Raw genomic sequence first — 21,255 nt, 5'->3', positions numbered from 1 at the left:
ATTCAATAAATGGCATCATGCATATCAAGGACATATTTGCTGCTAAATATTATGCACAGCTTGTAAGCTTCTATTCAAAGCATTTTGAACCAGTGCATATTTTCTATTCTCATCTGTGTTTTCCCTTGCCTTCAAAATAAGTCCCACAGTATTAATTAATTGCAATTTTTTGTCCATCGCAAAATTTTTGAAAGATCTTAACACATTATGTCTTATTCATGGGCTTGTGCAAGTATGGGTCTTTATAAATACATTTTTTTTTGTTATTTTCTTCACTTGCTGCATGGGTTGTGCAAAATCAGTTCTAATAACAGTGATTCTGTCTAGTCTCAAGCACCACTTTTGGCTTTAAGTTGCAAAAAGGCCTTTTTCCACTTGAAAAGTGATGCGCATCAGAACACCAGTCCCACTAAAGATCCACTCAGAGTATGAAAATGAAAAGATACAGGGAACAACATCCTCCCCCGTATTATGGAAGGACATATAATAGATCCGTAAATGTACCCTCAGCTCGCCCACTTTATGCCTCTTACAGCAGGCTTTGTAATAACTCTGTGCATTCAGAATGCACACGAGGCTTCCAGCCTGCACTGCTGTCCATCAACTGCAGAATGTGGCCACATGCAAGTGTACACAGCAGAATTTCTTTCTCCAAAGAGAAAGGGAGATTTCTTGTAAAGTTGTACTTATCTTGAATTCTATTAATCTTTCAGGATTTAGATAATAGAGCTTGTTTATTAGTTTAGTTTCAGACGGTTTGCTCCTGTGCAGCCTAGCATGGTGAGAATGAGTAAGACGAAAACGACTGGTGCTAATCTCTATGATCGACAGATAGCATCATAAGAATGATTCAGTGTCTCTGTGGTTCTTTGCACAGACACATACGAATCCAGTGAAAAAAAAAAACAAACTCCCAGACAGTGGCTCTGTAAAGGGAGAAGGGTGTGTTTTGCTGTTGTGTTTCCCAAGAGGGCATTCTAGCAGTTTCCAGCACAGTACTTTCAGGGAGATCTGTTGCTGTAGCAGGCTGCTTCAGTTTCCACCCTTATTGCATGATATTACATCACAGTACTACCTTTGTTCATGTACATTTTTCTTACATGAATGTTCATTTAGCCACAACTTTGTCAATCAGCAAGCCAGTTTAGCTCAAGAAATTTCCAGGACTTTAAAAACTCTGATCGCAATAAACTGTCTGCAGCTGTGGGACTGAAGGGATTTTTTTTTTGCTTTAATATCTAACAGTTTAAATGGAAACTGGTTTAACGTGCCAGTGGCAGCAGGCAGGCAAACTGCCAGTGTACTTTCCCATTTTTTATTTCCCCTTTCCCATTAGATTTAATCATCCTGCTCTTGGTTCACCCAAATAAATGAAATATTACAGTTGTAGACTTACAGTTGTAACAGGAGGATCATAAAGGATTTTGATTATTTATAATATAGCTAACCTCCAAATACCTGATACGCACCCCAGGCCTTCCAACGACTCACCAGAGTGCCATCAGTTTAACAGGGACTTGTGAATCCTGCCATCACTCCACTTCTCTGAGTGTGTTTGAGTTTAGCTGGAGCCCACTCACCAACAGAGCTCAGCTGTTTTGAAGGAGCAGTCTGCTATTAATAAACCAGAGAGAGAAAAAAATTAAACACACAGGACTCTGTGTTCTAGCATCCAAGATTCAGAGAGAAGGAAAGAGTGGGGCCTCAAATGGTTTGTTTTAGTTTCCCTGTTCCAGTTATTTCATAGCAGTTTATGATTAGCCTCTGGTGCTGTACAGTAACTTGAATGAGTTTGTGCAGAGATCTTGCTGTGAACTCAACTGAACCCATGAGCTGAGGTTAGATTCAAGTCACAGTGATCTTTTATGCTTTTTTAAGTCCTTTTCTGACTGTTATGCTTGGATTTACAGGGGAAGTACATGGACATTGAGTTTGACTTCAAAGGAGATCCTCTGGGTGGAGTCATCAGCAACTGTGAGTAGCGCTGAGCTGTGAATGTACAACATCAACCACAACACTGTGACCACTGAAAGATGGAAAGGGTGACACTGATTATCCATTTATAGTGTTTGTGTCAGCGAGTGGATTTGTCGGGTGGCAGGTGAACATTTTGTCCTTGAAGTTTGTGTTGAGAGCAGTGCAAACGGAGTAGCGTAAGGATGTGAGCTACTAGTCAAGGTCTGAACTGTGATTATGAGACGAGGTCAGCGCATCTCCAAAACTGCTGTAACAGGGTCATGGGCTCACCCATTTGGTATGGTTTCAGCAGAAGAGCTACCAGAGCTCCAGCTTCTGCAAAAAAAATGTTGATTCTGATAGAAGATGTCTAAACATTCAGTCTGTCACAGTTTATGCTTGTGAAGGCAACTCCCAAGGCTCCAAATTCCCCCGAATCAAGCATCTGTGGGATGCGTCATTCAACCCAGTCCAAGCCATAGAGGACACCTCACAACTCCTAGGGCTCAATGGACCTGCTGTTTACATCCCAGTGCCAGACACAGCACACCTTAGCGGTTTATCAGAGTCCATGTTTCATCAGGTCAGCGCATTAGGCAGGCAGGTTAAGTGTTATGGCTGATTGATGTAGTAATTAGCAACATAAATTAGTGATTAATTCTTACCATTTTAAATATTCTCTTTTATCCCGCCAACAGTATAATTCTGAAAGTTGAAGTCTCTGCTTTCAGTTTATGAGTCTTTTCAAATACTGTAGTACTAAGGTGAAGTTGCATGTGTCATCCATGCCCTGCTGTGACTGGTTTTATCTCAAGACTGTAAAAATTCCCCGTTGCATCCACTGTCTTTCTCTCCTCACTTTTGGAGTTATCAGTCCTGGCTTGATCTTGACTTTGTTCACATTGTTTTGTCTGCACCGACTCCCCCGGCAGAGGTCATAGAAACAAAGAGAGAAGCTGATGGCTGAGACACAGATGAACCTCTGTCTCCTGGCCTCAGTTAGTCCAACACAAGGGGCTGTCTGTGAGGCAGACCCGCTGACATGTGACTGCCTCAGACAGAGCTGGCTGGCTGGCTGGCTAGACAGATGGATGAGGATGCTCTTACAGGGCAAGCCGGGATTGATTTCTCTTCACCTCACAGTTTATTATATAACCCTGAGATATACATCCTTCCAGCGCTCAGTGCTTTTTGCAACTGAGGTTAATCTCACAGCCTTTTTTTATTCTTTTTTTGGCAGCCAATCAGCCAAATCCTTGCCTCCGACATAACAGGATATTGCGCCCTTATTGCTGCTTTAATGTGTGTTTATCTAAAAGAAAAGAGAGCTTGCAATAAATGCTGTTCAGGATGATTTACAGCAAAAAAACTGGAAGCTTTGGCTTTAAAAAGCAATAATAAGATGACATGACTGTTTGGCGAGACACAATGTGAAAGGTCACCTCAGTCCCCGCAGGATAAGGATATTGATAGACTAAGAAAGCAGAAAGAAATTGGAAGAAATATATTAAAATCCTAAAAGAGCAGGAAGAAATGGAGGAAGCAGCTCTTTGCATCTTTGAGCACAGCTCTGGATTACTGCTGCCAGCCACTCACTCATGGATGTTGTATTATTGATGTGCCGGCTCTTATCAGATCACTTATATGATTTGTGGCCAGTGGGGGCCATAGATTCTCATTTTGCCTGATCCAAAGCTCACTCTGACAACTTTAGGTCTCTGTGTAGAGCTCTTGAGCTGGGTGTTTGCACTGTATCCACAGATGCAGAGCAAAGTGGCACTTCTGTTCTCTCAGCACCCACAGACGGGTGAGTCACAGTTTGTAATGTCTAAAAACTGAAAAAAGGCCATGAGCAGCTCTTCTTCTCTTCTCCTGCTTTTAGCTGTAAATTTGACCAAGGTAAAATTGAACTCATTGGGGAAATTTCCCCTCAAAATACTTTCTCCGGTGTCATGTAAAAGTCTCTGAAATAACTTGTTTTATAAGGAGCCAAATTGAACGATATTATCCAGCCAGACCGTCAGTGAAGAGGAGCTCAAGCTGCCTCAGATGCTGAGCTCTGCAGTTGGCCTTTAATTAAATCATACTCAGCCTAATGCGGTGAGCAGATGATGGCTCCCCTTTTAATCAGGTACTGTTGCACTTGGTCTGCAGCCCAGTAGAAGGAGCTGACATTCAGCTTCCTTACGGTTTCTTCTCTGTACACTTCCTGTAGTATGCACACATAATTACTGTTATTGGCTTGGTCACCATAGCAGCTCAGATACATACAGTCAAAAGACCCAGCAACCCTTAGGGGCTCCATGCACATGTTACATGTCCTTAATACTTCTGAAAGCAGGTCAGTACCATTTATGACTCAAGGGCACCTCTGAATCACAGCAGAAACAACTCCTTTGAACACGGGTGTCAGGAAATCACTTGTTGTCCTCCTGTGTCACTGTTTCCTTGTGTCGTCTTCTCCTCTTTTAGATCTGCTGGAGAAGTCACGTGTGGTGAAACAGCCTAGAGGAGAGAGGAACTTCCACATCTTTTATCAGCTTTTGTCTGGAGCCTCAGATGACACACTCAGTAAGTGGTAAACATGCTGGAAGTGGGACTGGAATGGAAGCTCTATTTATGCATTTATTTTATTATTTATGTATTTATTTATTCTTTTTTATTTTACTTTATTAGTATTTTTATTTTCCTTTTCTCCTTTCTTTGATGGTATTTATTGATAGTATTTTCTTGTTTGAAATACAAAGAAAATTGAAAAGAGCACAACAAAATGCCAATTTGAGCTACTAAAAGAAACCTAATTCAGTCTTTTATTTGCTCTGAACACAAGCAGATTGTGATAAACTGCATTCATATTTAGTCTACTCAGAATAATTCCTAGTCCCTGAATGGGCCATTCTCTGCTCACAGGAAGCAATGAATCAGCTCTGCCATGCTGTTTTGATTTGAACACTCAGTAATCTTTTGTTTGCGAATCTGCCTTTTCTCATCTGTCATGCGAAGTCACCAGTATGCCGTTCCTTACATTAGACCATACATACTTACTTTCCGGAAGCATTGCAGCTGCACGAACACATGGCTGATGCATTAATGGTCTTATCTTCCTGCCTGACAAACAGCGCAGAGAACAAAGACCAGCCGTGGAAACCTGCTCTCTATTTGCTTTTCTATGGACAGAGGGCATTGTTTTTATGTCCTGAACACAGGAGAGCAATATAATGGTCATTGACTCGGTAGCACGCATATCAGAGGAGCTTGATCCAGCTGTAGCTAATGCAGCCACTAATGAAACCTGACACATGTGCCCACGAGAGGAATAGATTTCTTTGCTACTGGAGAGGGGGCTTTTAAGAGAGCCATTTGTTCTCACCAAATAATGTTCGCTGCAGTATAAAACAATTAGATGTTGAATTTGTTTGGAGTGGCTATGTTATACAAATATGTATTAAAGCATGTACTATCTATTTGAACCTTTGCACCTTCAAGTGATGCTAACGGTCCTTGAAGTATCAATTTACCAAAGATTGTCTGGATTTTTCTCCAGCTTATCAGCTCGGTCCCAGCTGTGAGTCTGCTCGTGTGTTATGTGCATTTGATGTAAATAAGGCTTAAAGTTCCATTAGCCAAGCTCCTGTAAACAAATGTAGCTTCAACAGCAACCACATGGTTTGTGTGTCACAGAGAAGCTGAAGCTGGATCGGGATTTCAGCAAGTACAACTACCTGAGCCTGGACTCTGCTGCGGTCAACGGGCTGGATGATGCTGCCAACTTCAGGACAGTCAGAGTGAGTTACACATAGACTTTGGATTTGTTTAAGATTACTTTCAAATCATGGATGCTTGAAGAAAGAATCTGGCCCATTACTTTTTTAACTAGAAAAGCACTCGGAGAGCGCCAAGCATATTGTGATTCTCACGCAACCCTTTAATCCCACTTTAATGTTATACCCCCTTTCAGCAGACTGTCTGTCAGCTACAATTTGGTGTTAGTTGCAGGTTTGTATGATAATTTTTTTCCTGAAAGTGTCGAAAATTATGACTCAGTACATATTTCATATCCCGTATCTTAGTATCTAGAATATTGCCAGGATCTGGATCGTTCTTTTATATCTGTCAGAAATTATTGTGGAGTTGTATAAGCATATGTTGAAAATGGCCCAATCTCACAAGGACTAAGAGTCCTTTGAAAAAAAATCCTGGATCCAGATGGTGATCCAGATCACCTCCAAAATGTAACCACCTTTTCCTTTTCCCGTTTTGAACATTTCCTGACAATTTCATGAAGATTTGATCGTTACTTTTTGAGTTATGTTCACAGACAAACAAACTCTCAAAAGCACAACCTCCTTGGGGGAGATAAATATCTTCTCCATCGCATACTGATTGTCACATGAGAATGACACAAACACCAAACAGGCATTGCACACAGGGATGTGCTAGTGTGGATCGTTCAACCACATCAAGTTTATCTGAATCCAGAACAGAGGGTCTATTGTTACTTTGTCTCATGGACATGACAGACTTAGAGTTTTAGGATCCAAGATAGTTAAAATCTTTCCACTCTGATGCTTTTCTGCTCTCTGCAACCTGTTGCAAAATGAAGTTAACTTTGAACTGATCCTGAACTTTAAAGTAAACGAATAATGTACTCAGTGTGCATATAGTGCACATAAGGAGACAAAAGTTCAAAATGGTTCAAGTTGTAACAGAACAGTGGCAGTAGTATGTCTTTGGGGGAAACCCAGCTGCTTCCCATTGAATTAAAAAAAAATCTTTATACAATGGAACCACTTGTTATTACCACTGATTGTGACACATAGGATATTGCATCCAAACAAGACTAAATCCACTACAGTCCATTGTTTATCAGTCCTGCCCCAGCATGCTGTACTCAGCTACTACCTCTGCAGTCTGTGTCTGTCACATTCTACTGGACTTGTTTCCTCGCTTTCTATATCCTGCTTCTCATCACCTCTCACACTGAGTCTTCACAGTATTCCCCTCACAGCTGCACTTCACCACAGGAAACACAAGAGGACATTCCCACTGAACAATGAGTCTGACCACATGGCCTGGTCTGATGTATACGACCAGTCTTTCTTTTCCAAACATGACTAAAATATAGCGCCAAATGAAATTTCAACAAGATGGAAAATAACACACAACAATAACACAGCCTCGTGGAAAACATGCAGTTGTTACTTTTTTTGCAACACAACAAAATTTAAGATGTTTGAGTCAAATGAGTTCTTGCCCTTCACAGCAGAAAACCAGGATGAAGAGATTGCTCAGTTGAATTGAATATAACACGTTGTATGCTACTGGTTTGCATATTAATTCAGTTCCCTCTTTTTTTAGTTATCCCAGTGTGCTCTAAATGAGGAAGTCAGTCATATTGAAAGAAGTCTATTTGTTGAAAATGTATATAGGGCTCTTTGTTAAACTTAGTATCAGTTGCTACAGAGCTGACAGAAAGCTACGATTATGTTTCACTCTGACTGAACTATTGTCATAAACACTATCTTATTACAGAAGATTCATGGTTTGGTTCTTGTTTGTAATGCTGTCTGATTCATAATGATATTCACAACAAGCTGATCAGCAACTTATTTCCCTTTGGCATCCCAGAACGCCATGCAGATTGTGGGTTTCATGGAGGACGAGGTACAGTCGGTGCTGGAGCTGGTGGCAGCCGTGCTGAAGCTTGGCAACATTGAGTTCAAGCCGGAGTCTCGCTGTAATGGCACCGATGAGAGTCGCATTAAGGACAAAAACGGTGAGCTCTGACAGATGACCAACGTGAAGCAAAGTGACAAAAGAGCCATCCGGGCGATATATTTTACACAACTGTATTTATTTATTAATTCTGTTACACCATTACATTTGAAAACATAATTGTAACATTTTGTTCTAAAACCTTTTAAATTTTGTCTTGAATTGGCCTGATGGTGAGCCACTGCCCCCTCTTGGCTGCTGTAATCCCTTCTGCAGCCACCCTCACCAAATACATATTTGTATTTTATGATTTGCATGACAAGAACTGTTTGTGTTATCACCACGGCAGCTGCTCTCTTTAGGGGAGTCTAACATTTGCATATTTAACACCATAGCAGTGGCATGATCCATCTTGATGCCACTCTTACTGGGGACTGTGTTTTTTTCCCCACATAAATCACTTTGCTATTGCTGTGTATTGCAACATATTGCTCATGTTTGAATATCTCACTTCCCTTTAACAGTATTTTTCCCCCCCGAGGTATTTAAAAAGTCATTTGTGTCACATTATCATTTTTAAAAATAATATTAAGCACTCTTCCCTTTCCAGCATGCTGTGTCATCTAAGCCATATTTGATTGGTCTGTAGAGATTTACCACACAAGGTTCCCCTTAACTGTAACCTTCAAAAGTGAAGACAAGTTTCCTTATTTTACTCTGTCTGTCCACTTTTTGATTATTTTTTTTTTTAGCTAAAATGTGAAACAACATATGATAATCACATCTTCTTCCCTCATGCCTCCAAAAATATTTTTTCTTATGGTCAGTGGTTTTGTATGTGTTGCAGATTTGAAGGAGATGTGTGAGCTGCTGGGGATCGAACAGTCGGTGCTTGAAAGAGCATTCAGCTACCGCACAGTGGAGGCTAAGCTGGAGAAAGTGTCCACCACCCTGAATGTGGCCCAGGTCAGAGGAATATTACAGAATCTGTCCTGCCCCAGTTAAACCCCTACATATCAGTGCTTCATGTACTGACATTAGGACACACATGCACACTCACTCAAACGCACACACGAGCACTCACTGTACATAAAAAGATTAAGTGGTATTTCTTCCCGCTGACTTGCTCCTCAGGCTGCTGCCTCACATCCATGTCAAGGCTACATGAAAACCTCTCTATTATAGATGAGCTGTATTCCTCTTGGATATTGAAATATAGGTCATATTTTTAGAGGTTGCCGAGTTCATTCAGAATGTTAACAGCGTAACTGCTGACATCTTTTTCTGGTGAAACCTGAATGAAAACGTTAACTCAGAAATTTTTTATTTACTGTGTGTTTGTGAGGTTATTTTTCTCCCTTCTTGATGTGCAAATATCAAGTAAAAATGGAGTGTGTGCTACGTTTCTGTTGCTCCAGTAGAACTAATGTGTGTAAATTTGCAGGCCTACTATGCCAGAGATGCCCTTGCCAAAAATCTCTACAGTCGTTTGTTTAGCTGGTTGGTGACCAGGATCAACGAAAGCATCAAAGTAAGTGATTTCAATACCATATACTATTACAGTGGTCTCTCATTTAGTATGCATATGTTGTATTTGCTGTTAATTCATATATGTCTTGTTGTTTTTTCTAAATTGGACAATATTTCTTGGCAGGCACAGACCAAAGCTCGCCACAAGGTCATGGGTGTGCTTGACATCTATGGCTTTGAGATATTTGAGGTAAGACAAATAGTGCGTCAAAGCTTTTACCTTTTTGTTCTGTAGCACGAAAAGGATTGGATGTAACCCAGGGTTTTGTTTTTCATATTTAAAAGACTTTTGCCTCGGGCTGCTAGCGTGCGTGTTTTGGTACCCACGAGGAGCTTATCAACAAGAACTAAGGGCTGGTTAAACGCCATTCAGATCAGATCCGTTCAGCTTTATTGCTCCCAGGGGTGAAATTATTTTTTTCTGGCAATGTTTTTTCACACTAAAGGCAGCATTTTATAGTCCAGTATGGCCAAAACATAAAGGAATTTCCTGATATACGAGCAACACACTATATACACAAAGTACATGTTACATGTTAAAGGACATACTTCTCCATCCAAGATCTTATACAGTCAACAGGAATTCTTTAGTGCCTCAGCAGAAATTCAGAGTACAGCATATATATTGGTTGTGTGTTTATATGATGCTGATAACAAAACATCAATGTGCATGTAATTAAGGAGCTGCATGCACACACATGCAAAACAGAATGTGAGTGCACAGTAATGGACTAAATTTGGATGAAATGCCTTCCCTTGTTACTTGATGCCCTCATCCCCACCCCCCTTACCCCACTCCACAATATGTTCATGTGTTTTTCATATCCATATTTACATATTCCTGCTTGTTCACATCACGCACTCACAAGTCCTTCTTCTCCTCTCACTGTTATGTTGTGTCTTGGTCACCAGGATGGAGTAAGTAACACCTGCACCAGTGTGTGCTGTGCCAGCGTGCATGCTGTGATCTGAATTAATTCAACCTGTTGATAAAGATGTTTTAGGACCTCTGGTCTTCAGCGTAGTCACACAGCTGAAGTGATGCTAAAGACGCCTTTGCATCGTAGAATGAAAACACTCTGTTGCTGGTTTATTTCACATATTTAGCCAAAACTAAGGCAGTGTGGTAATACACTGGCAACTGAGTGTTATGCTGCTGTGTTAACTGTTGTTTCTGACAATACACAAGATAGTTGTTTAAAGGAATAGTTGACTATTTTTGATATCACTTATTCCCTTTCGTTTGGAGAGTTACATGAAAAGATCAATAGGCCATCAAAGTCATTCAGCTTAGCTTAGCATAAAGACTTGAAGTGAAAGGAAGCCATTGGCCTGGCTGTGGTCCAAAAGAACACAACTGAGTCTTGGCAGCAGTCAGCATATTTCTGGAGTCTTAGTCATGGGAGGTAGCCCAGATACCAGTTAACAGTAGATGTATGGAGCCAAAAAGTAGTCTGGCACATTGAACTACATAATAATATATTATATTTCACAATAATAATAATAATAATAATAATAATAATAATAATAATAATAATAATAATAATAATAATAATAATAACAATAACAATAATAATGATAATAATAATCATTATCATTATCATTATCATTGTCATTGTCATTGTCATTATTATTATTATTATTATTATTATTATTATTATTATTATTATTATTATTATTATTATTATTATTATTATTATTATTATTATTATTATAAAACCAAATATAATAACAATAATAATTTGAATGTTTTTGCCACGGTTTAACCAAAAAGTGATGTGCAAATTAGTGAGCTGTAGAAATGCTGTTTTTTTTTTTTTTCTTTTTTAATCTTTTGACAGAGACAGGCTTCTCTTTCTTCCTGCTTAGAGTTTTTATGTTAAGATAGGCTAATAGGTCTTTTGTTAGCAACTTTCGCCGACATTTACATTTTCTAACTCTCTGACTGAAAGCAAATAAGCAAACAAGCAGAAATGTTAAACTATTCCTTGATACAGGTTCAGCTGACGCTTTAGGATGTTTTTGGTAGTCTGCTAGAACTTCAGCCAGCTGTTTCATGAAGTACAGAACATATGACAGTTTATCATGACAAGATGAGGTTTGTGATTCTGTAAAGTAAGGTGTTGCAAGCAAATGTAGAAATGTGAATGCAAGGAATATACAAGGCGAATTTTATACTGGTGGTAACATATGCTATTAATCTCAGTGACTTTGTGAGTCAACATCTCTAGGCAAGACCATTTACGTCCAACACAGTGCAGTGACTTTAACCTACTCAAGGTTTTATCAAGCAATCGTCATAAAACAGCAAAGTAATAAAACTGATGTATTCAGGGTGTAAGTTCAAGTCTGTCATATTTCAGCCTCTAGTCTGCTGCCACGTGGATCTAGACATGCTGTTAGGTGTGTATTGGTGTGTTTGTGTGTGTGTGTAGGAGTGGAGACAACATTTTGGTTTCTCAGCGAAAGGAAATGGAGTCTTGACGTTAATAACTGATCTCCTCGAGGCCATGTGTTCTGTTTCCTGGCCACTGAGAAACCTTACTGTGTCCTTCACTTGTGCTCTCAGACTAAACACGCTGCTCTAACCACTGTTGTGTCCTTAGCAAATGGTTGTTGACCTAACCCAGCACACAATGTGGCCCTCTGCCAAGAAGCATGACTAACCATTAAATGGCCATAATTGGCCACAGTAATAATTGAGATTAATGAGCACTGAGAAAAAAAAATGGTTGGGGCTTCTGATAAGTTTAAACTTGGTCAGTGTTTACTGAGGATTACAGGATTACAGGAACTTTTTATCAGGGTTACACATGATTAGGTAAGCCAGCAACAGGATTAATGGGTGTTTAATGTCCGTATTGGATGTATATAAAATTTTCCAGTGATGGCAGTTTAAGTTTAATTTATGGGAATCAATGAGCAGGATAAATGAGTGGCAGGTTTAAATTTTATCAAGCTCTGAAAAAAGTTGAGATGCTGAAAAACATTAAGCCAGTAATGATTTGCAAAAAAATATTTGCTCATTTTGAAATTGATTCCAGCAACACTTTTCAAAATATTTAAAGTTTGCCTCTGTGTTGCATCAACACTTCTTTAAGTAATGCTCTGTCAAGATTTGGAACTAATGGATACCAGTGTTTTAATGTTTTTTAACTTTAACATTTCTTTGAAATGTATCACTGGCAACAAATTTAAAGTGAGCTTATACTTTCCATGAAAAAAGTTTCAGACATTGCATAAAAAAAAGTTTCAGACATTGCATAAGCTGTCTTTGCAATTTTTAAACAAAATTCAGGGTTAAATGTACTTGCAAATGATCAAATTCTGTTTCCATCTGTTATTTTACAAAGTGTCTCAACTTCTTGGGGGTTGTGCAAAGCTTTTTGCAGGATTTATTAAAACCACAAAAGTAAGCGGAAAAGTAATAATGCCAACAAAAAACAACCAGAAAGAAATAAACAGAAGAGTTTAAATAAGCTTGAGAAATTTGAGGAACAACATAGGTGAAACGTTCCTTAATGCTTTGGCTTATAGTTCTGAGATTTTACACAGCTTATGAAAATCTCCAACTTCTCCCTTTGCATTTCAAAGCATAAGCCATTCCACTGACCATACTCTGAGGCATCTATGGGGCACTTTATGATTACACACACATTGTCTTTCCTGGAACTAAAGTTTTTTTCCCTTCCGTTGCTGCTCTTACAGGACAACAGCTTTGAGCAGTTCATCATCAACTACTGCAACGAGAAGCTACAGCAGATCTTCATTGAGCTGACCCTTCGAGAGGAGCAGGAGGAGTATGTCAGAGAGGTACGTCTGTATCCTCACATTAATACATGCGCCATGCACAGTCCTTGTAAAATAACTGGTGTTGGACACATTGGATAAATTACCCGTCACATCCAGCTTGTGGCCCTGGAATCATTCTCTTACCTGTAAATCTACATCTTTCAGCATGTGAGCTCTCAATTTGTTGTGCTGACAGTCCATTAAAGAAGGCCTCTGGAGTGTGATTCCAGCCTTGTCATGTCACTCGTCGGTTTTACTACTTAAATACAGATTGGCGGAGAATGCTCCCCTTTGACCTTAATGCATTTCTGCTTCATCTATGCCTCATAACCCGTCTCTGGTGTCCATCACACTCTGGGTTTCTTCTCCTCCCCCTCTGTGGAGTCTCTGGGACGGAAGTGATTCCTCATTCCAGCGAGAGTAAACACTCCCTGTTGTGGGCCTTCAAGCTCTGTTTGTTTTTAGAGCTCTATGTATGCGAGCACTGCAGTGGTGACCCCCACACCCCTTCCCCACTCACACCAGCACACCAATGATATTCCACTTCTGGCCTGTCTCCAGTATACTGCATGGGAAAATACCACAACCCTGGAGAAAGGAAGGAGCACCACCAATCAGGAATTTGGCTGATCATCTGTCAGCTGAAGCCACGCCCTCGTTGAGCTCTCCCCCTCAATATAACTGTCACATTGCTTACATCAACCAAAGCTGTGTTCCCAACCCATTAGCAGCTGTGAATTAGCAGGGCAGAGTGGGGTTTTGAGGGTATGACAGAGAGGGTTTTTTTTCCTCCTCTCCAGATGGGCTTTGTGCTCTCTCCTTGCTCAGACTATGGGAACACTGAGTTTATGACAGAGAAGGCCCGGCAGACAAGAAATCAGCTCAGTAGGGAGCAAATATTGCTGTGAAGATTAATGTTACACTTGAAGAAATTAAATAAATCTTACAAAAAGCACTTAAGTGATCCGGGGAAATAAGAGCTGTCACTTTAAAAAAGCTTACCATAGTTTGTGTTTTGTTTCTTTCTAACATTTGTTCACATTAGGTCCCATTTTGAGATAAAAGAGCTTATGACATGGATTTATCTAGACTCTTTATCATCCAGTGTAGAGTTAAAGAGGAGGTGTTCTTTTTTTTAAGGCTTTATGCTATCCCTCTGGTATCCCATAGAAGCTTTGCGTGATTTACAGTCCACATGATCCTGATTTTTTTTCCACTCGATGATTTAGAAAACCCTTATTTCAGCCAAAGCCTGAAACACATTTTGGATGCTGCCCCTTCAAGAGTCCCCTTTCCTCAAACCCCTTTCCTCTGATTGGCTAGCCCCTGGCAGTTTTTGAAGCCCGCTCCTCCAACATGTCATGAACCAGTGAGGAGACCCTTAAGCTAAGACCTCATCATTCCAGCAAGTCTCATTATATATGTGAATACCCCATCTCTAAGTTGTTGACCTTAATTTTCCTAGTCTTGTTTTTCAAACGGGTAACATTGTCAAGTATTATATTTCTCATCGTTAACACATTAGTGTAGTTATGGTAAGAATTTTGTTTTCTATCAGGTATTATTCAGATGCCTTTTATTTCTTTGAGTAAATCCCCCAGTTCTTATTTGTAAAGCTTTAAAAGAGGAAATTACTGTCCAGAGGAGGATATTTTAATTTCCAACAGGGATTTTACAAATGGTTGAGGTTAAACCAGACTGGAAGGAACAGAACGTCTTCTGACATATCCAATGTTGTCTCCAAAGTGGTGTTTACAGAGCTTTATGAGGACCTTTTTGAGAGCATCATTGATCAGCTGACAGTTCCTCAACCAGGAGCTGGTGCTGTGTTTGAAAGTATAAATTCTCAAGTGTGTTTCCATTAGCCACTAAATTCTGTGAGGGTCCCACAGATTTGAAAAATGTCTTATTAGTGCTGATGATGAGATAGAGAAGCCATTGTCCTCTTGACCTTCATTTCTTTTGTTACAGGGCATCGAGTGGACCAACATTGAATATTTCAACAATGCTATTATCTGCGACCTCATTGAGAATGTGAGTCAGACTACCAGCGCTGAGACCACACAGACCAGTTTCTGCATGAATCCACATTCAGGCCTGACTGCTTTTGTAGAATTTTTGATAAGGGAACAGAGCGAGCAGCTGCTAAGATATTGAATATAACTTTCTGTATTCAACACTTGATGATGGGTGGTGTTATAAAACTGTAATATGTCTCTCCTCCGCTGATATGTCCAGAACCAAAACGGCATCTTAGCCATGTTGGACGAGGAGTGCCTGAGGCCTGGGACAGTCAGTGACGAGACATTCCTGGACAAACTAAACACAATCTGTGCTGAACACCAACATTTTGAGAGTCGCCTCAGCAAGAATTCAAAGTTCCTCAATGACCACAGCCTGCCACACAGCTGCTTCCGCATACAGCACTACGCTGGAAAGGTACTAGAGTTGCAAGATTCTTGTTGAGTGATACAGTGTCTGGGAGAGTAATGGTTAGCACTAATACTTTAGAAAAGATGAATTACTATATCTAAAAATAATCCAATTTCTGCTTTTTTTGTATGATCAAAATAAAACTTATTGAAGTCATTTCTGTTCCTTCAAGGTGCTGTACCGCACTGAGGGCTTTGTCGACAAGAACAACGACCTGTTATACCGTGACCTGTCCCAGGCTATGTACAAGGCAACCCAAAGCCTCATTAAGCAGCTGTTCCCCGAGGGCAACCCAGCCAAAGTCAACCTGAAGAGACCCCCAACTGCTGGATCCCAGTTCAAAGCATCAGTGGGTACGCTGATGAAGAACCTGCAGACCAAGAACCCAAACTACATCAGGTAGAGCCCTGTCAGACATACAGACTGTATCAGTCATCGTTACCATGCCAACCCAGCTGCTGTGTGAATGCTATTTGCAGTCTCAGATGTTTTAAAATGTTGCACAACATGAATGGCATAAACAACCCACTAGCCATCCATTTTTCACCATCTTCTATTAGCATTGAGGAATTTTTCTGTTTTTTCCTGTTTCAGAAAGATGCACATTTTGATATTCAATTCAGGGACATTTCCTTTGAAAAACAATTAAAGCAGGATGCATAAAGTAAGGGAAGAGATAATGGATAATGTATGGTTAGGAGGCAATCAAGGGATATGGAACCCTGACCAGGTTTGACAGCATTTACCATTTATCTGCTATCTTAAGAAACAAACCAGTCAGCAAAAAACTTTATGTAAAAGATTTTTCTCCTTCAGAATTAATCTAAAAGTTGATTTACAATGAAGTATTCCACAGTTGATCTGGATCTAGTGTGAAATTCCCTTGTTATTTGTCCTAGTGAATTAGCATGCTAACAGAAACTTAGTTTTACTTCACCTTACACCCTGTAGTGTCATCAAACAGAATCTAGACACTCTAAACTCTTCTCCACAGATTGATTTGACATGTAATCAGTTTGCTTCTGGTGTTGCTCATTCTAGTTAATGAACAGTTGTCAAGAGCTTTAGTCTAAACAGGATCAAGCATCTTACACACCTTGAAAATTAGTAAGAAATGCAGGTGATAATTTAAATTGATGCTCTCGAACAGAAAAACATTTTTGGGTGTGCTTAGTGGAATTCATAATGAAGCTGGCACACCAACATATTTAGTGATATCCCTTACTTGATGTTAAAAGAAACTTTTTGTACTCCACAGATGCATCAAGCCAAATGACAAGAAGGCCCCACACATCTTCACGGACTCACTGGTCCGTCATCAGGTGCGCTACTTGGGCCTCATGGAGAACGTCCGTGTAAGAAGAGCCGGGTATGCTTTCCGCCAACCCTACGAGCCCTGTCTGGAGCGCTACAAAATGGAAAGCAAACGGACCTGGCCTCACTGGAAAGGACCTGCCAGGTAGTTGTTGTGTTTATTCTAAAGCAGTTGCTAATTGTTCGAGGAGGAAGGGAGTGGAGGGGGTGGGAGGGTAAGCACTGAATGAATGCCCAAACAAATCCCTGCCTTTGTGTCAAGAAATGAGCGCTGAAACTGAGAAACACCCACTAGAGTCTCTAACTGAGTCACCGAACCTCAGACTACTCCCACTGGACTAAGTGTGTTTAACACTAATGGACTGAAGTCTATTGGGCAGCTCCCAGGTGTGCTTGTGTGGAGCTGTGTGAATGTGAAACAGGTTATTGATGTAAGAGGCTCAAATTACCTACCTTAGATTACAAAATGTTCAAAAATCTTTGTAATCCTCTGGGTTGTAGGGAACACTGGTAACTACACCTTTAATAGAGATAAATGTTAAAATATAACTTCTAAGGAAAGATTGTTTTATGTTTTTATAAGAAATGTAGTTGAACAGCCAAGGTGTTTGTCCCTCGTTATTTAAGGACACACTTTTGATCCATGCACAGCATCGATAGAGAAAACTCCCGTCAGTATCCCTTCACAAGCCAGTATCAGCCCTGTCAGAAAGCAGTTGTTTAAAGTTCCCCAGATGTGAACTGCCCCTTCTCTAAACCACAACACACTTTAGGATTTCATCCTTATCTGTCTCCTTTGTTCCATATCAGCCTGGTTAAAGGACTGATTTCTATCTGCTCTACCACACATTGCTATCTTGTTGTCAAGCTATCCCAAACTGTTTTGTGTGGTTTCTTTGTTTTCCCTTCCCCACATGTTTCTGTGGATTTGTTTCTTCCTTCTCTAATCATTCTCCCTCTCTGTTTCTCCCAGTCCACATCCTCAGAGCTGTACTCAGTTGCTCCATTTTGTGTTCCAGGCCTTCACACTTCTTCCACACTTCTATTTGTGACTTTTTTCACTCGTTATGACCATTCTGCACCTTTTGGTTCCCCACAGGGAAGGGGTGGAAGTGCTGATGGCCGACCTGCAGGTCCCGACAGAAGAGTACGCATACGGCCGCTCGAAGATCTTCATTAGGAACCCAAGAACGGTAAAAACACACCTCTTAACTGCAGCTACATCAAAATGCTTCCTAGTGTGTTTTGACATCTGCTGTGCACCCCACCAGATCAAGCTGTGTTTGAATATCTAAAAGGTTACATCTAGTGTGCTCAGCTGCCCTGTTTTCTCACAGCGAGATGTTTGTGAAGCAGGGTGGGCTGCACTTAAAGCCCCCACTACAGCAATTAACATGCATCTAGCTCTCCTAAAACACATGTTTTCACTTAGCCGACTTACATGGGAAATGGGCTTCTTTTGCCCTTCAGTGCTTGTAGGCGCTTCATCTGTTGAAGCCTGCAGCGTTTGACTCGACTTTCTCCCCAACAAAGCTGGGAACAACATGATCTCATCCTCAGATGCTTTTCTTTCTTTAATTGCTGTCTCTCTTATCAACATTGGCTATAAATACATATCTGTTATTGGGAAATCATTACACAGAATCTAGTTGTGGATATTAATTTGAGCATTAGCTACATGAGTTATCAATGTTTATAGGCGGCTATTTAAGCTGTGACTGTTTTGAAATATGATGCATAATTAAGTCTGCCTGACAAGCAGATGTATTGACTAATAACAATAAAGTGTAGCAAGCAAATCTCTGAAACCATGTTGCAGGAAAGCCTTGGACTTTGGATTTGATATCACAGAATCAATATTTGCTAATATAAAAACATGTTTCTATTAATCTCTTAGAACATTCTTTTAATGTGTAACTTTTCCTTCCCTCTGGTTATGTTGTGAAGGTTAGAATGATGCCTCATGTGCCTTGAGAAAATTCAGTGAGAACTGTAGATTTATACAACTGACATCTCACTGTATGCGTCTGGATTTTTTCCTCTCTATCCCAGGTAATTAATTGCCTCCTTTCCTTTACAGCTTTTCTTCTTGGAAGAAAGACGGAAACAATGTCTGGAGGACCTGGCTACACTCATTCAGAAGATCTACCGTGGCTGGAAATGCCGCAGCCACTTCCTGCTGCTCAAAGAGAGTCAGATAGTGGTCGCTGCATGGTACCGCAGATATGCAGTAAGCAGCTTTAGAATAAATACACTGAGTCATCAATAAGCACAAAATATTAAGCATATAGAGCAGTCCTTTGAGAGTTTTTTTAGAAAACTTTGCTCTGTTTTCATCCCACAGCAACAAAAGAAATACAAGCAGATCAAGAGCGCCACCACTGTGGTGCAGTCTTACACAAGGGGATGGCAGGTGTGTACCTTCTTCGGCAATTATTCTGAATAAAAACAAACAAAGCAGGGAGCCATGTAAATATCTCAGCAGAGAAACATTAAAATGTTTGCCTGTTTTATTTCCACCAGGCACGCAAACTCCTGAGAGAGCTGAAATATCAGAAGAGATGTGAGGAGGCAGTGACCACCATCGCAGCCTTTTGGCACGGCACCCAGGTACTGACGCATTAAAGCGCAATGGGATATGAGAGAGTGAGGTGTTTACCTCCACAGAACATTAGCATAGGTTTGATACAAGCTTTTTTATTCATGTTTTGGGAGAAACAGCTCTTGAAGTCTGGCCTTCGCCACTTGATTTTTCATCTTAAGCCGTGTTCCTGCCTGAGGGCCCCGACAGTATTACAAAATTCTGTTCTTTAACAAGCTGTACTTTGATGTTATTGCTGCTTTTCCCCTTTTTAATCTTGCTTCTTTTGCTGATCACAAAACTGCCACATCTTTCTCCCCTCCCCCACTTTTCTTTTCACTTTTCTTTCTTAAATCTTTCCCCTCTCACATCCTCAACCTGTCCTACCTAACGCCCATCACATCCCACCAGGCTCGGATGGAGCTGAGACGTCTAAAACAAGAAGCGCTGAATAAACATGCTGTGACAGTAATTTGGGCATACTGGCAGGGAACCAAGGTATTTCCAACCCTGCCACACAGTAGTGTGTCTGTGTCCCAGCTGTCTTGTCATCCCTGTATACAGTGTCCCATCCCATCTCATTCCTGCTGTGAACCTGCTTAATAGAGTAGCCTGTCGTCTGAGTGAACGTCAAGTATCCCCTCTGTTATCCCCCAGCCTGATTCGTTTACCTCATCGTTGTCTGTCCTGTTTCTTTGTTTAGTAGCTGTTACTTGATGCATTTGCTGATATATTTTGGCTGTTGTATTTATAATTAATGAAGTCAAAAACTATATCTCTGCACAAAAACAAACATTGCTCTCAAAAGTTGCCGCACTGGGATTTTTTAACAATGCTCACATGTTTTTGAGTCTTTGAGTTTGGCTTTGTCTCTCTCCAACACAGAGTTTTATTTATTATTATTATTGCCCCTTATGTTCTGTGATCTAAGTTGTTCAGTCATGCATTACCCTTCAGACAGCTGGTTTCCAAAGTCAGCTCATGCAGAGAAGCCCCTCTCAAATGTACACACACCAGACAGCTCTCATTAACAAGCAGGATCGTGTCAAAACGGTGGCATATGTCGCTCCTTGATGAAGCCTCAGTGGTTATTTATCAGTGAAGTTGTTTATCATCTATATGCATAACGTGCTATTATCTGTGCTGTTTTACTGAAGTCTTATCACATGAGATATTCATGGTTGTTAATAATCAGTATTTTTATTCCATGGTTCCCACCACTCCCTGATTAATTCTGATTCATTACAGATTAGGTTATAATCCATTAGATTCTGTTCTTAGCCAACATTAAGTTCATCATCTCTTTGAGGCTGTAAGTAATGTCGTAATGATCTAGAGTCTCCCACTGTTTCCCTGTTGAGTCCTCCTCTTTCTGAGTGTGAGGACATGCAGAGCCACAAAATGAGAGCTTCGAATTGAAGCAGCCTGCATGTTGAGCTTTACCAGACACCGTCCCGTCTCTCCCCTGTTGTCTTTCGTCAATGTGTCATCATCATGGTTTTTCCAACCTACTCAGTCCCCCCCTTAGGGCAATTAAGTTTTGCCTGTCACTGAAAATAACCACCTCCGCAACTGCCACCGCTTTTCATCAGGCCCGGAGAGAGCTGCGTCAGCTGAAGGAGGAGGCGAGGAATAAACATGCCGTATCGGTCATTTGGGCCGGCTGGCAGGGCACCAAGGTATTTGGGCAGCCTGTCGACTTGTCTTGCCGTGACTATGTGTCTTGCCGCCTTCATCCTCACCCCAACCCAAAAAAAAGGAAACTCATCATATACACCATGCAGCTCAGATCATTTTATGCAATTGATTGCTGATGCAGGGCATTCACACACAAGTCAGGAACAGAGGTCATTTAAGGTGTGCTTTCAGCCTCTCCCACAGAGGTCCATGCTTTCTGCTGCCTGCATGATGTCTTGTTTTAGAGTAGTTTCTGC

The 21,255-nt window shown here is 40.6% G+C and overlaps 1 protein-coding gene across 6 annotated transcripts in view; it reads left to right on the top strand.

Moving 5' to 3' along the window:
* The window catches only part of myo1b (myosin IB), a 62,457-nt gene that overhangs the window by 32,423 nt on the left and 8,779 nt on the right, over positions 1 to 21,255 (top strand). For 4 of the 6 annotated variants that reach the window (XM_074694215.1, XM_074694214.1, XM_074694217.1 and 1 more), the window contains exons 7-22: positions 1,911 to 1,974; positions 4,429 to 4,527; positions 5,638 to 5,741; positions 7,585 to 7,732; positions 8,519 to 8,637; positions 9,116 to 9,202; positions 9,326 to 9,391; positions 12,910 to 13,014; positions 14,965 to 15,027; positions 15,232 to 15,432; positions 15,599 to 15,825; positions 16,685 to 16,885; positions 17,840 to 17,933; positions 18,821 to 18,970; positions 19,085 to 19,153; positions 19,264 to 19,350. In XM_074694215.1, the coding sequence (XP_074550316.1) occupies positions 1,911 to 1,974; positions 4,429 to 4,527; positions 5,638 to 5,741; positions 7,585 to 7,732; positions 8,519 to 8,637; positions 9,116 to 9,202; positions 9,326 to 9,391; positions 12,910 to 13,014; positions 14,965 to 15,027; positions 15,232 to 15,432; positions 15,599 to 15,825; positions 16,685 to 16,885; positions 17,840 to 17,933; positions 18,821 to 18,970; positions 19,085 to 19,153; positions 19,264 to 19,350 (1,884 nt within the window). Of the gene's footprint in view, positions 1 to 1,910; positions 1,975 to 4,428; positions 4,528 to 5,637; positions 5,742 to 7,584; positions 7,733 to 8,518; positions 8,638 to 9,115; positions 9,203 to 9,325; positions 9,392 to 12,909; positions 13,015 to 14,964; positions 15,028 to 15,231; positions 15,433 to 15,598; positions 15,826 to 16,684; positions 16,886 to 17,839; positions 17,934 to 18,820; positions 18,971 to 19,084; positions 19,154 to 19,263; positions 19,351 to 19,732; positions 19,820 to 20,913; positions 21,001 to 21,255 lie in introns of all 6 variants that reach the window. The other 2 variants (XM_074694212.1, XM_074694213.1) reach the window with 1 other exon arrangement.

This window comes from Halichoeres trimaculatus, unplaced genomic scaffold (genome assembly GCF_033239565.1).
Source record: "Halichoeres trimaculatus isolate MK-OKI-2021-1 unplaced genomic scaffold, fHalTri1.1 fHalTri1_scaffold_19, whole genome shotgun sequence".
In the NCBI taxonomy this organism is placed as follows: domain Eukaryota; kingdom Metazoa; phylum Chordata; class Actinopteri; order Labriformes; family Labridae; genus Halichoeres; species Halichoeres trimaculatus.
The sequence above is the reverse complement of the archived record's forward strand: the minus strand, read 5'-3'. Positions and strand labels throughout refer to the sequence as shown.